This window comes from Brachyhypopomus gauderio, chromosome 2, assembly GCF_052324685.1.
Source record: "Brachyhypopomus gauderio isolate BG-103 chromosome 2, BGAUD_0.2, whole genome shotgun sequence".
In the NCBI taxonomy this organism is placed as follows: Eukaryota; Metazoa; Chordata; class Actinopteri; order Gymnotiformes; family Hypopomidae; genus Brachyhypopomus; species Brachyhypopomus gauderio.
In genome coordinates, this window is record NC_135212.1 from 22081567 (window position 1) to 22097733 (window position 16167).

The window sequence follows — 16167 nt, forward strand, 5'->3', positions numbered from 1 at the left end:
AGTTTACATGCATATTATTGCCATTTTCCATAAAGGCACTGCATAAAATAAGAGAAAGACGGCACTTTCTGCTGGTTGACCAACGCTACTTTGAAGTAGAACATACTGTTCACATCTCATGATGCTACTTAGGTAAATAATTTTCAGCAGGGACTGTTTATTTTTATACTTTCCCAGTTTGGAGAGTCACTATTTAGTTTTTGCTTTGGCGGTGTGTGTGTGTGTGTGTGTGTGTGTATGTGTGTGTGTGTGTGTGTGTATGTGATGAATTGAGGTGAATACTGATGAAGAGGGCTAGTGACGATGATCTGACGTCTTCCTCTCTGACTCACTGCATACTGTGCGTAAGCGTGTGTGTTGAGTGTGCGTGTGTGTGAGCGTGTGTGTTCAAGGGGGGGGATTGTTAGCTCTGCATGGCACTATCCTGCCACAAGTCTCCTATCTCAAAAGGAGACAAGTATGTGATACCAAGAGACATGTGCACACACAGGTTAAGATGTCTGACCAATAGCGATGGAGCTCTCACTACAGACTTGGTGCATTCTAGACACAGCTGTTCCTTATGTGTGTGTGTGTGTGTGTGTGTGTGTGTGTGTGTGTGTGTGTGTGTGTGTGTGTGTGTGTGTGTGTGTGTGTGTGTGTAGGGTTTTTTCTCGTTACCTAACAGACATCTTCTCATTAACAGAAAGTCAGGCGGTCGTTATGGTAGATGCAATCAATAATTTCTCTCATTCCATGTCTGTTGCTCTTTCATTTGCATCATCTTCCTAATTAGTGTGCATTCAAACTTGGTGGACACAAGGTGATGAGACTTTAGCTGTGCGACCTAATCATACACATCTTGGGAGCGCAAAGTCATGTTAAGCATCAAGGACAGCTATGAAAACAGACAGATGGTGACAATACATGTGTTTTTCAACACACTTCCAGAAGGCTCAGGAGACACTAATGTAAGTCTGATCACTCTCTTCATGTGTCTCCAACGGTCACGTCAAAATACTATGCGCTTAAATATCAAACAATACCAAGAAGAAATACAAGTGTACTTTAACCTCAGCTGTCTGTGTGCACAGAAAGTTTAGCTAGTCACAGATATCTCATCTCCGTTGACAAGGCAGTGTTGTTCCACACAGTATAAATGACTTTAGTGGTGGAGGTCTTTGTCCTCTCTGAGTAAACATTTGTTAGGACATGTTCATGGGCAGATTGTTGTTATGAGCTATACATTAACAAAAGGCAACATTCTAAACATTCTAGCCTTTAGTGTGCACCTTGACACCGAGGCTCTGAGATGGCAGTGTTTCTTTATTATGGTTTCCTATTTAGTAACACAAAGTGAACAGATCACTGGGGAGCTTAACAGGGAGCTTTGGAGAAACAGGAGTAAATATCAATACAGCATTTCCTCACAGGTGTTACATGCACATCACGTCATTTCTGTCAAATATAGCACTTCACAGAATTTGTATCCATGCAGCACAAACAAATATCAACATTTTACCACATACATGGGTGAAAACTCTGCTGTATAAACAGGAGGTTGGTCTCAGTTGAGCTGTAATATTTTGGTACAGCTTAATTGTGAAGAAATTTGTCACCTGTTTACACTGTGGAACCACTTTCTTAGTCCCACAGCCACATAATTTCCTATCTGAGTCTAAACAAAATAACTATTCACTAATGTGGCTGTTACTTATGAAATAATAGAAAAATTACAGAAGTGAGTTAGCAAGTTCAGTACATTAATGAGTCTCTTTTTATTGTTGCCTTTCTCTGACTCTCTGACTTCCTCTTGTCATGATACTCAGGACCGGAGGATTACTGCAGTAAATTTGCTGCCCATAATTCTGACTCCATCGATAACAATTCAAAGTGAGTATATTGGTGGAGAGTATATCAGGGCATTGAGAAGATCTGTGCCTCATTGCACATGTTTATATATATATATCACTGTATCAGTGGGGAACCGTCAGGGCCCTCTACGCCCTCTCAAAAGGCCTAAAATATTCTTAAAACATAAATATATATAATATAATTTATCCAATTTTATTTTATCTACTTACAGTTTGACCATCGACATCTAAACAATTACAAAAATATAAGCAAATAAATTATTCGCCCGTGTCTATTCAATCTGTGTTGGAAGGTGAGGGGTTAAGTGGAAGCCTGTGAGCCTGTGTCTCCCCCTATCAGGATTGTGATGCCCCCTGTTCGTTTACAGAGGGCTTGGCAGTTATAATTCAGCGCAATACCAGTTTCAAATGACAGTAAAATTGACCAATCATATCTTCCCTCTTAGTGGGCGGGCTTAACTGTATGATAATTTCCGCCCACTGTGGCGACGCTAGCTGTCGTTAGCGTACCACCGCTAGCTAGTTTCGATTCATTCCTTTGATGCCCTCATGTGCGTTGTTTACATATTCTGCTTCCGAGGAACACGGAGCTGTGAACCTTATTTTGTTGGAACCTTATTTTGCTTAAGAAGTTATCTAGTACATATGTTATTGTTTATTGCATTTCTAAAGCTGTACTGTCGTCTCAGTTTTTTTTTTTTTTTTACTTTTCTGTAGATGTTTCTTCACACGTCAGGGGTGGAGCAGAACGTTAATCAGGTGGTAGGACAAAGTTGTATATCAAAGAAGAATGTGCTCCTTATATATATTGGGGTCACTTAGAAATGTTCTTATTTTTGAATGAAAAGCAGTTTTTTTTTTCAATTTAGCTAACATTAAATGCATCAAAAATACACTCTATACATTATTAATGTGGTAAATGACTATTCTAGCTGTAAACATCTGATTTTTAATGCAATATCTACATAGATGTATGGAGACCCATTTCCAACAACCATCACTCCAGTGTTCTAATGGTACATTGTGTTTGCTAACTGTGTAAGGAGGCTATTGGACTTTTAGAAAACCCTTGAAAACCCTTGTGCAAGTAGGTTAACACAGCTGAAAACAGTTTTGCTGATTAGAGAAGCTATAAAATTGACCTTCCTTTGAGCTAGTTGAGAATCTGGAGCATTACAATTGTTGGTTCGATTAAACTCACAAAATGGCCAGAAAAAAACAACTTTCAATTGAAACTTGACAGTCTATTCTTGTTCTGAGAAATGAAGTCTATTCCATGCGAGACATTGCCAAGAAACTGACGATTTCCTACAATGGTGTGTATTACTCCCTTCAGAGGAGAGCACAGACAGGCTCTAACCAGAGTAGAAGGAGAAATGGAAGACCCCGCTGCACAACTGAGCAAGAAGACAAGTACATTAGAGTCTCCAGTTTGAGAAATCGATGCCTCACAGGTCCTCAACTGGCTGCTTCATTAAATAGTACCCGCAAAACGCCAGTGTCAACGTCTACAGTGAAGAGGCGACTCCGGGATGCTGGCCTTCAGGGCAGAGTGGCAAAGAAAAAGCCATATCTGAGACTGGCTAATAAAAGAAAAAGATTAATATGGGCAAAAGAACACAGACATTGGACAGAGGAAGATTGGAAAAAAGTGTTATGGACAGATGAAGTTTGAGGTGTTTGGATCACACAGACAAACATTTGTGAGACGCAGAACAACTGAAAAGATGCTGGAAGAGTGCCTGACACCATCTGTCAAACATGGTGGAGGTAATGTGATGGTCTGGGGTTGCTTTGGTGCTGGTAAAGTGGGAGATTTTAACAAGGTAAAAGGGATTTTGAATAAGGAAGGCTATCACTCCATTTTGCAACACCATGCCATACCCTGTGGACAGCGCTTGATTGGAGCCAATTTCATCCTGCAACAGGACAATGACCCAAAGCACACCTCCAAATTATGCACAAACTATTTAGAGAAGAAGCAGGCAGCTGGTGTTTTATCGGTAATGGAGTGGCCAGCGCAGTCACCAGATCTCAACCCCATTGAGCTGTTGTGGGAGCAGCTTGACCGTATGGTACGAAAAAAGTGCCCATTAACCCAATCAAACTTGTGGGAGCGGCTTCTGGAAGCATGGGGTGAAATTTCTCCAGATTACCCCAGCAAATTAACAGCTAGAATGCCAAAGGTCTGCAATGCTGTAATTGCTGCTAAGGGAGCATTCTTTGACGAAAGCAAAGTTTAAAGTAGAAAATTATTTCAAATAAAAAAAAAACATTATTTCTACCTTGTCAATGTCTGGACTATATTTCTATTCATTTTGCAACTCATTTGATAAATAAAAGTATGAGATTTCAAGGAAAACACAAAATTGTCTAGGTGACCCCAAACTTTTGAATGGTAGTGTATATATACTGTATATGTATGTATGTACTCCTGTATGTGTGTGTGTGTGTGTGTGTGTGTGTGTGTGTGTGTGTGTGTGTGTTAGGGTTGCAGCGGTAACCGGTTTCACGGTATATCACGGTATTAAAATGCACGGTTATCATACCGTGTGCGTTTGCTTATTACCGGTAAAAAGCAAGCCAGCGGAGAAACTGACCCGCGCATGCGCAACTCCGCTCCGGTTCAGCTACTCAGCACAGCGGTGAGAATAGCAGAAAGTGTATCAGAATTAACAATTTTTTTAACAAAAAAAGCTAAACTAATGTCAGCGGCGAAAATGACGTAATCGCGGTGACTCCGCCCGTGCGCGAGGGTCTCACGCGCTGTCGATTAGCGAGGTCGTGCACCTCTCGAATTTTGTAACTGCGCGCGCCTCAGCGCAATGAACAAAGTCATATTTGCAGGGTTCATACACCTTTACAAGGTGGAATTAAAGCACTTGTACGTCATTTTAAAGGTCCGTTTCAATATTTCCCAGCACCTTAAACTTAATAAAGTTACATATTTATACATATACTCGAAATAATTCGCTTTTTCATCACATTATTTAATGGTTGTTTATTTTCAAAACGCCCAATCTTAACGTCTTCACGTTCTCTCATGTTTCGTCCTGGAATTACAAGAGGCTCCTATTTGTTAACGTAATACAAAAGAACTGTGCGGAGTCGCGCGCTACGGTCACTAGTGAAAAGAATAAACCTAGCTTTTTATGGTCCTTGCTTTCACTGGATGTGAAAGACGCCATTAATTGACATGCGTTCATTTTCAAATTCTAACGTGCCTATTTTTCATATGTTAAAACCAGACTCGGTGTGAAAGCCTTAAAATAGAAATCTCTATTGTGATGATGTCAGAAATAAATCCTCTCTTTCTGCAGTATCTGGTTATATTCTAACTTGGCAGTACAACGGACGTTTACAACAGTTGTTGATCACTGACCCAGGTTGAGTTTATCAGATATTAAATAATTTAAACTTAAATAATTGTACTGAAATCCATGATTTAGGTTTCTCTAATTTTGCAGTATTTATATAAACATGTTTACAGCTTATTTTTTTTAAAGGAGACATTTTGTATACAATAGTTGCAGGTTTCTACAATAAATAGTTAATTGAACAAAAAAAACTTGTTGTAATTTCTTTAAGGGTCAGTGTATCTTTTATAATATACAAACTAACTGTGATACCGTGATAACCGTGATACCGCGGTATTTTCTGAGACGGTTATCATAGTGCTGTACTTTCACCCTTGCATGCCTTGAAGCATTGTCTCATTCGGGTTTTAGTGTAGCTGTCTTTAGTATCATCAGGCTTCCTGTAAATGACCATTGTGTTTGCTTTTACTTTCAGTAGGTCAAACCACAGCCAGAACACTGCCGCAAGCAGAGAAACAAAAAGCTCCACCCCCCCCTCACGTAGGACGCTCCACCCCCCCTACTAAACCACACCATCACCCTCACGTAGGATGCTCCACCTCTCCACTAAACCACACCATCACCCTCATGTAGTACGCTCCACCCCCACACTAAACCACACCATCACCCTCATGTAGGATGCTCCACCCCCCCACTAAACCACACCATCACCCTCATGTAGGACGCTCCACCCCCACACTAAACCACACCATCACCCTCATGTAGGATGCTCCACCCCCCCACTAAACCACACCATCACCCTCATGTAGGATGCTCCAACCCCCCACTAAACCACACCATCACCCTCATGTAGGACATTCCACCTCCCCCTCTAAAACACACCACCACCCCCCTTTAGAACGCTCCACCTCCCCCACTAAAACACCACCACCCCCCTTTAGGACACTCTACCTCCTACACTAAACTACACCTCCACCCCCCTTTAGGATGCTCCACCTCCCCCACTAAAACACACCACCGCCCTCCTGTAGGAAGCTTGGGGTCTGGGCTGCTGCAGGGTTGTTTTAGTAGGCTATTCTCCCTGTTTGGGTCTATTAGTCATCTGTGATAAAGCTCCTGAATGCTGTGCTCTTCAGTTGAATCTTGTGGGGTTGTTTTCACAGTGGACGTTAACTTTGTCATACTGTTAAGATGCATCAGATGATAAGGCCTCTACAACACTCCATTACTCCATGCTGACCTCAGACCAGATTTCTGATTGGAGCTTCCTACAGAGAAAGGCAAACACAATGGAGTGTAACAGTCCTCAGTACAGTGCTGGAGAATCAGGCAGAAAAGTAAATGGAAAAAAAAAGCAGAAGTGGAGATGGGGACGGTTATCGTGGTACAGCGACGCTTCTGTCAATGTGTAAGATAAGAGCGTAGAAGAGCAGGATAAGAGAATAAACACTAAGGGGGATGGGAGATTAGCAAGGCCGCATGTGGGGATCCACGAGGAGGCAGTGATTCAGGCACACAGGACCTTGCTCCCACGCCAAGTAAAAACATTTAGTCATTTGCCAGTTAAAGCAGTATGTGTATGTGTGTCTATGTATGAATATGTATGATCGTGCGTATGATCTTTGGACACCTGATCCATCTTTGTTATTAAGGGGTGTAATTGTATCTGTGACTGCCCTTGTGTCAGCATAGCTGTGTGTGAGTGTGTGCTTCCTCGGAGCAGGCAGATACCTGCTGCGTGAGAACTGGGAGTGGCTCTGTCTCACTTTTCAATAGGCATCTCAGGGAAGCGTCAGACTGCCAGTCCCTTCTGCTCTCAAATCACATGACTCACCTAATCTGTCAAACCTCCAGCAGTTCTGCAGGTACATTTAATCTAGAATGCCTGCAGAGAACCAGAGTGAGGTGTCCAGCTCAGGCTTGGTAGAGTATTGGGTGTGGTAACATATGGCTTGGCATATTAGTGTATAGATGGGTATGGTAGTATATATCTGTGTACGGGAGTGTACAGCTGGACACAGTAACATATAGCTGGAAACTAGCAGATAGCTGGACACTGTAGCATATAGCCTGACACGGCAGACTGTAGCTGGTCATATCAGACTGTAGCTGGTCCAGAAAGCTATGTGGTGTAGCTCACAATCATGTGTCCAAATACACCCGGTATTCTTCCCCATTCTTAAACCTTTAGCATGACACAGTCATGCGCGAGCACACTGTCTTGAAGGATATTGCACATTGACTGGGATTGGTCATCTGCTCTGAGTCATATACACACACACCTCCGAGATGCACACAACACATGCTCATAATGACACGTGTGTGCATCACCGTACGCTATCTAACCAATATAATGAGCTCAATGAGTCCCGCTGATCTCATATGGCCTGTTTGTTTCACGTTGTCTGGACACACACAATTACAACTGGAGCGCTCTCTATAGCAAAAGCTTGATGTATTACTTGTTATACTAAAATGCATAGTGTTTTGTTGATGTACAAATAAAAATCACTATTTTTATGAATATGGCAAACTTTGTATTAAACTACCGTCATTTGTCAGTTAGCCATATCTGAACAGTCATGTCCGAACAAACCCTGTACAAACCCTTGCTGGAGTTTCTCACCCTGATCTAAACTACAGGTGAAGTGCATGTGATCTGAATCACAGTGTACTGATAGGATCACTCGGTAACATCATGTGAATTCTCAACTTGATCCAAACACACAACGCAAAACTCTGACTGCGATACTGAGTGTAGTGTATTTCTACATTTGTGCAAGTAACACTGCTTTATTTTGCTGAGAATTTGGGGTGTGTCTAAGAATTTGTGGTTGGCATAAACCCAACCTTTAAACCCATAAGCTTAAGCAGATAAAATGCTATCATAAATGCTGTTGATGTTACAGTTGGCTACATGGATGGTAATGTTAGATATGACAGGTATTCTAATCACCCGTGCAAACGTCTTTCTTAAACAAATGTACCACCTTGAATTTTAATGTTTCTGTCTAAATTCTTCAAGCGTGTAACAGTGGAGACTAAATGGTATTTGATAACACCCAAATGTGTTATTGACTGGCCGTCTGCTGTGGAGACTTTAGCCTCTGACTTCACAGGGCCAAGCAGCTCAAGACAGACTAGCAGGAGCCACTGCCTCCTTCTGCATGGCTGCTAGTCTACTCATTATCAAGATTTGGCAAATGGAAGTAAGTCATCAGGACTTTGCGTTTATTCATTTAAAACCCTGCTGTGAACAGACTCATCACTTGGCTGCTTAACAGTGTGTGTGTGTGTGTGTGTGTGTGTGTGTGTGTGTGTGTGTGTGTGTGTGTGTGTGTGAGCGTGTGCGTGAATGTGCGTGTGTGAGCAGACGCCTGAGCACATGTAGGTCCATGTGTTCAGTGTGCAAGGATGCGTCATATGTCAGCGTGCCGGTGAGATTTTAATCAACGGCTCCAGCACCCACATACTCCAGATTATACTGTTTGTCATTCAGATGAGGGTCAGTTTCGTCCCTTCTATGTCACACACTCACTGATACACACTGTGCTATTTGCTCATAGGACTAATCTGTCTGCACTCATTATCTTATTTCCTTAGACATGGTTCTAATGCTGCATTGAACCTTTCCCTAGGAGAATGATAGAAGTCATTAGGCACTGCTTGTCTGGCTTTAAAAATACAGATTCATGATGTGTTCTGTTCTGTAGTCTGTAAAGCACCTGAAAGACTTCTTGGTCGTGACATTGGTAATGCATCGAATACAAATGGCAACCTCAGTAACCTCCGTTGCTCTCTGAAAGGGAGAAGTGTATCTCAGAATGTTGCATTATCCTGCCCTATCCAAGAGTCTTGAGCTTTGAGATATTGCTATGGTTAAAATAGCAATGGTTCAGTGTCTATTATTCTTAATCAATGTGATACATTCACTCTATTAAAACTGACAAAATATTAAAAAAGCAAAAACACAGCATATAGGTGAGGCAGGGTGAGGCAGTGTGGGGCAGGGTCATGTAGAATGTAAGCAATGCCCGTGTGAACTCTGAACCTTCAGCCTCTTACACCGCCCTCCACAAAGATTCCTTGTATCAAGCTCTTAGCACCTGACTGAAAGTAAAGACCAGGGGTCACTGTTAGGACTTTAGCAACAACCCCATCACTCCAACCCCAAACTCTACCACGTCACCACACCACAGAAACAAGGAAGCAACAAGGAGAATCACCCATCACTGTGGTTATAGTCGAATCTGCTGCCAAATGTTTGGGTCATTCACTTCAGCCCTTCAGTTCACCTTGGTCTGTTCACCCCTGGGGTGAATCCTAAGTGCTGTGTGTCAGTATAGAGAGGGTTCACTCCAGTTCACTCTACCCAGACCATCTGGGCTTGGGACATCTGATTCAGAGTAAATAGAGACGCCTCCCTAGCTGGGCTCATGGAGCTGGCTGGATCCGCCGCCACCACTGAGAAGAACAGGCAGGATGTTCTTGTTTTTCTCATGCTGGTAATGATAGCCTTGTTCCAGATCTGTTTGGCCTCTGTTTGGCCTGTTCCAGCTCTGGTTGACCTGTGTGTGTGTGTGTGTGTGTGTGTGTGTGTGTGTGTGTGTGTGTGTGTGTGTGTGTGTGTGTGTGTGTGTGTGTGTGTGTGTGTGTGTGTGTGTGTGTGTGTGTGTGTGTGTGTGTGTGTGTGTGTGTGAAATTCATGGTTCACACATTTGTGTTGTTATTTTGTACTGGGCTTAAAATGTATAATCCATTAGGTTTTCTTGCATGCGTGAAATAAAAAAAATATGTATCACTGAAGGTTGATCATTAAATTCATTATCAAAGCATAACCTTATCTGCTGTTCTCAGGATTGAATGTCTTTCTCAGGACTCCCCTGCCAGGAGCTAAAGACAAACATCCCCTTTGACTCAAAAACTAAAACTATAAGAGACATCCTGGATGCTGATGGCATTATTATACTCTACAAGGCCCTGTAGAGCACTGTCCCAACACAAACCACTGCCAGTCTTGCCAGCTCTGGAAGAATGGGCTTCATTCGGGGTGGGTGTGTCTGTAAGGGAGAGACCGCCCCCACGCCCTCCTGCTTGCTCCGCCCTCTGTTGGTTTGGGGTTGGAGCTGAGATCTGGTGCACGTGCTGATTCATGGGCATGAGACTGAGATCCAGCCGAGGCCTTCTTAGAACTACCTGGATACTGAGTCTCCCTCTCTCTCTCTCTCTCTCTCTCTCAAGCTCAAGTAGCTTTGAGGTTGCAGTCATCTCTGTATTGCGTCGATCTTCGACTCATTTTCACCAGGGCTGCCCTTTAAACTTGATTTACCAATTCTCACTGCACTGCCTGTTCCTTCTTACCGCACTGCCTGTCACATTCAGACACCCAAATTGTTAGTGACAAAAGCGTTTTCTTGGTCTTAGCAGGTTAATATGCTGGCTTTGAAGCAATTTGGGGATGGCCTGTGGGAAAGAGAGTAAGAGGGGGGGTAAGAGAATGGAAAAGATAAATGGAGATGGAGAGAGAGTGAGAGAAAAGGGGAAAATTATAGACAGATAAGGAGAGAGACAGACAGACAGACAGAACGACGTACAGGGAGAACGAGACGAAGACAGAATACGTTGCCGCCCACCTTCAGAGCCACAGTTCTTTTCCCAGTTAGTGGAATCAGCTTGTCTGCAGACGGCACACACTAAAAGCTGTGAAGTGCCCAGAGAGGAGGCAGGGCTGTCTGCTATGGGCTCCCAACAGGGCTCAATCAATGCGTGCCGCTGCTCCTGGAGAGTGACTAAATGAGATTCTCTCTCTCTCTCTCTCCAAACCTTTTTGCTTCTACAGTGCCATTCTGACAAACTGCCACAGCCAGGCCAGAGAACAAGTTGCTGGTGATTACATTTATCTTTGAGTGCTCCTTTCCATCACAGATGGCCTAATCACACTCGGCCATGGAGTGAGCTGCAGCATCCAGTGCCCTTTTTCGCACGCGTGCAGGACGTGTTGCCGAATCGCCTGGATTTGTTGCATATTAATCATCACCTGTACTTGTCTTTCAGCAAGCAAGCAAGACCACACTTGCAATGGAGCAGGAAGTGCCGGAGAGGTTTTTTTTTTTCCTAAGATGATCGTGTGTGTTTTCTTTTATTGTCCCCGTATGAGTGCCACAGGAGGACGTGGAGTCACTGTCACTATGCTCTTGTCTCTTTTTTAAACTGCTCACCAGAAGCCCGTGAGGTCTACCTTAGGGGCTGGGCTAAATTTGACTCTCCTGCATAGAGCCCTAATCAGTGGCATCAAAAACAACCATTAACTCCAGATCTGGCTGCCTCTCCCGACCGCCCCGCTCCCGGAGGAGGCCACTCATAACAGGGCCAGTGAGAGAGCCGCTCAGGGGGTTGTCCCATCAGTGCCTGGCTCTGTTCTATTTCACCCAAGCCTAACAATCACTCTGGAGCCCTCTGAGTCCCTGCTGCAGGCACACAAACATCCACGCACAGAGAACGCGCTTAACGCAGTCGGCACTAAAAAACAAGGTCGGCACACGACTCCATGTGCTGTGCGGCCGTGATGCGGGAACTGCACGGCCATGTCATACTGCTCATTGAAAGCACTGATGGAAGCTCAGATTTCTTTTTGAAAAAAAGAATCGATTGTTGTCACTACATTCAGGAAAAAAGCAAAACAAGCCATGAAGGGGCCTGTCCCCAGAATATGGTGGCTGTTTGTACCATTATGCTGTAACATTTCTACTGAATGATGCACACTGTCTCGGACACAGAGCATTGCCATGGGTTTGTGTGTGTTTGCTTGCTTGGTTCAGTCACCTTGCTTTGAGTCCTTCAAGGAAGTTATCCACAGCCCTAATACAGTACAGATGAAGAACTGTCACATGGATCACTTGTGTTTAGTGTCTGTGAGCATGTGTGGGTGGATGGGTGTGGATATATAAGGATTATATTCATCCATTACTTCCATTCGTTTACACAATAATGTAGAAGTTTATGACTGCGCAGTGCATGCGACAATTACATTTGTATGTTCACATTAACAAAACATAACAAAAAATTAACCTGGGTTGACATGTGTTGACTATTTGGACTTCAATGCTCTTTTAATTGAGAGAAGTAAAACGGAGCCGTTGGCTGAAATTGGAGCACTGCTCCCTGAGGTTTGGGAGGGAGGGGCAGGAACCTCTGGCCAGCGCCTGAATGGTGCTTGGGTGGGAGGCCATCTGCTCCTGTTCACGCTTCATTTAGCAGGCTAGCAGGGAGAGGCCTTTCGCTCCAGTGGCAACAGGTTCAAAAGAACTTTGTCGCAAGAAAAATGTCTTGTTGCACAAACCAGTGTCATCACAGATGTGTTTCGGGAGCCGGTTAACTCTTTGTAAAGGGTTATGTTTTGACCATGAAACAGCCATTTTTCTCCACACACAGGGCAGATTTTATGGACCCTTTTCAATGTGCTCATGTGAACTGGGCTTGGTGTTTATGTGGGTGACACCCACACGACGGTGATCGTGACGTCATGCACCTTCTAGCATAATGCACCTTCCTGATTTGCCTTCCTACCTTCCCAGACGTCCATAGGTGTACTGTGAGTCCGCCAGCAGTAATGCGATCTCCCTCGTCCACATTGTTATGACACACTCCTCTAAAGCCTGCACATAAGCACAAGTCATCCATTCAGGCTTTCAGGGCGATATAGAATAGAATTATTAACCATACAGTTACAAAGTGGTAGAGTATTGAATAAAGAAGGTAGGCCTATTGTTAATTCTTATACACTATAAATAGAAAATATTTCTGTTTCGTTTCAGAGCATAGACTTAATTAGAAATAAAATTATAAACTGCTCACTATGCACAGTTGTATCAGGATGTGCAAAATAAACAAAGATGAATTGGAGATGATAAAATACACATGTCATTTTGGTTACAGCAGTGCGTGGCAGTGAACAATCAACATATGGCTACCTTATAGCATTTACGTACCAATAAAATAACAGCAAAAACTATACCTTAAAAAAATTACCATCTGGTGTCAGATGTGCAAGGAGGCAATGTAAACATATACAATGTCTGTCATGTGAAAACATGGACTATTCCCCACTGAGATCTTAACATGGAGCAGGTGCAAGGTGACAGGCTGCACACAGACAGGTGTGTGTGTGTGTGTGTGTGTGTGTGTGTGTGTGTGTGTGTGTGTGTGTGTGTGTGTGTGTGTGTGTGTGTGTGTGTGTGTGTGTGCGTGCATGCGTGTGTGTTAGTGTGTCTCTCACCTGGTTGACATCTCCCTCCCCAATGACAAAGACCAGCTTACAGTCTTTTTCCACCACACTCCTGTCCTCTAACACCCCCTCCATTTTCAGAACCACCTCTTGACCCCAAACAGGGCACAGGGCAGGCATAAGTGAGGGTTTGAGCACTTTCTTCCTGAGTAGGCGGTCATCTTTTGGCAGGCCATGTGCAAGAGGAAAGGAGGAGGAGTTAAGGAGGAGAGGAGGAGGAGTTAAGGAGAAGAGGAGGAGATCATCTATTTATTGAATCTCAACTTAATTTCATGTTCCAAGAAACAAGTGTTTTGTTGAGATGGCATCATGATATTAACTACATTTTGTGCATGTTGCATGCTTGTATTTTCCCATTTAAAATGATGTATTTGTGAATACAGTATATGCTATACTGCACAACCACTACAAGAGAAAACTAGAGCAATTTAGTTATTATGATCACAGACTGCTTGGATGCTTTGATTATGTGGGCATCTTACCAGTGATGTCGATCCAGTCCTCTGCTGAGAACAATTCTTCAAAACTAGTAGTTGTCCATTCATCAAGCCCATGGTCTGGGAAAAGACTTTCCTCCAAGTTTTTCCTTTTCTCTACTTTCTCCGTCTCTGAAAACCGGACAGTTTTGCCCAGACCAGTTGTCTTTTTCAGCTTTTGCTGATCTTTATTGGCTGCCTCAGAAATTTGGGATGGGGAGAGGTTGAGGTTTGGTGAGGAGGTATTAGTCCTGGTTGGGTCAGCAGCACTCGTATCGCCATCTCCACAAAAGCTGTCCACATCCTGCTCGTCCTCTTGTGCTTGTAAACTCTCACTGCCCTTGACGGCTGGAATGGCTGGTCTCCCTTCAAGATCCCACAGATTCAGTGCTTTGTCCTCAGCTTCTACTGTGTCTGGTTCCATTTTTCTACAGGGACCAAGTGATAACATCGACAGAGCTTTTCCAAACCAGACAGTCTCCGTGCCAGTGCCGCCAGATCCGCCAGATCCCTGGGATTCGAGTGCTGCTTCTGCCCGTGAGATTCAGCTACAGCCACGTCGCTCCTGTACTAATGACTAACAACATGGAGTGGTTTCTAAAGCCCAGTCTATCTACACGCCATCTGAATTGGATCACAAACACATTGCAGCTCTACTATGCTGCTGAATTTCTCCTTATTCATAAAGTCAGGATGATGTTGCTCCTCTATTCATTTAGGCCTGCCAGTTCCAGCTTAGAAAGGGTAGCCAGAAATGATCGGTGTGCGTAAACTATGTTGCAGAGTGAAGCTCAGTCGCTAGGGTTGTGCAATTGTAATCTGATGGATTAGAAGACCAAAATCTAATCTGCCCAAACGTCTGTAAGCTTCTTAATGACTTCATCATGCCACCCCACAATGCAATTTCCATAGACTTGTCCACCAGTAACATTTCAGGGACCGCTGATCCATGTTTGAGTTTGGAGGAGCATCACCTTACAGCACTGTGGTTCCTCATTTAAGTTTATTTAACCAAGAGGTGAGGCAGTAGAGAGATGCACATTTGAATATACTAATTTTTTGTGTCTTCATTTAAATATTTTTTTTTTGCTTGAAACCATTGAAATTGGAGTTATTAAGCTCAATACACAGTGACAGTAACATGACAAAGAAATGCAAACAACAGCTAAATTGAACATAGAAATCTTCAGCACAGGAAATGGTTGACCCAGTAAGACAATCCAAGAAGACATGAACAGGTTTTTCCAGGCCTACAGCATGCTTTTTAAAGACTGAACTACAGTGAATATCAAGACAAGACAGGACCTGACACTGGGTCTTGGCAGACTTTTTGATTCAAAAAAGAAAGAAAAAAAGGAGCTAGACAAACCCCTAATCAATAGAAACTACAAAAGCAGAGAACTTAAAAAAGTAAGCATTGAAAATAATTTCTTAGTAATATTTTGCTCCTGATGTTAAAACAGATCTTAGCAGTATGTCGTGTAGCTCAGTTTTAGCAGATAAAGAAAATGAATTGTAGCTATCTGTTTTTTTTTTCCTGTAAATCAACAGTCATATATTTGTGTGCAAGTGTGAACTTAAATCTTCTTAGTCAAACTATGACGATTGCATGTTGCTCCCTGTCTTGTCTCTACAGGCAAAATACACAAGAGACGTTGGGTTGCTTTGTATTTTCCCTACAGGCTCTTGGCCCTGTTTATGGCACTGATAGAGCGGAGCGTTGCATAGGCCTGCTTTTTTCTTCCTTTTTTGGAAACCAAACTCCAACTGTATTTAAGTGTAGTAGAAATGACAACTACATTCTTGAAATGGGTGAACTGATTAAGCACTGAATGGTTTTCACTTCCACAAAGGGCTGACACTAATGTCTTCGGTGAATATTATTTTTATAATTTTTGAAAGCATGCATTTATATATATATATATATATATTTATATATATATATATTAAAAACCATCTACCATCTGAGAACAAAAATATTTTCTAACATCATAAAGGTACTGGTCTACAAACAGCTGCTTTCATGGATCATGGATGCATAAATCAAACTTTCATGGATATTTTGACACTTTGACACTTCAGGACAAGCAGTATCACAAGCAGTATCACACCATCGTTCACTCTGGCATTGCAGTTGACCCCAGCACTATAGTTTTGAACAGGATCATATGTATATTGGAACACTTATGTTTCTATTGCAAACAAAGAACTGAGTCTGAATGACACTTTTCTGGGCA

At 42.9% G+C, this 16167-nt stretch overlaps 1 protein-coding gene across 1 annotated transcript in view; it reads right to left on the minus strand.

The window, feature by feature from the left end:
• fkbp16 (FKBP prolyl isomerase 16) overlaps positions 1 to 14354 on the minus strand; it is a 36296-nt gene extending 21942 nt beyond the window's left edge. The window contains exons 1-3 of the mRNA XM_076997317.1: positions 13937 to 14354; positions 13446 to 13615; positions 12737 to 12825 (exon numbers count right to left, since the gene is read on the minus strand). Coding sequence (XP_076853432.1) covers positions 12737 to 12825; positions 13446 to 13615; positions 13937 to 14354 — 677 coding nt within the window. The remainder of the gene's footprint in view (positions 1 to 12736; positions 12826 to 13445; positions 13616 to 13936) is intronic.
• Between the last annotated feature and the right edge of the window lie 1813 nt (positions 14355 to 16167).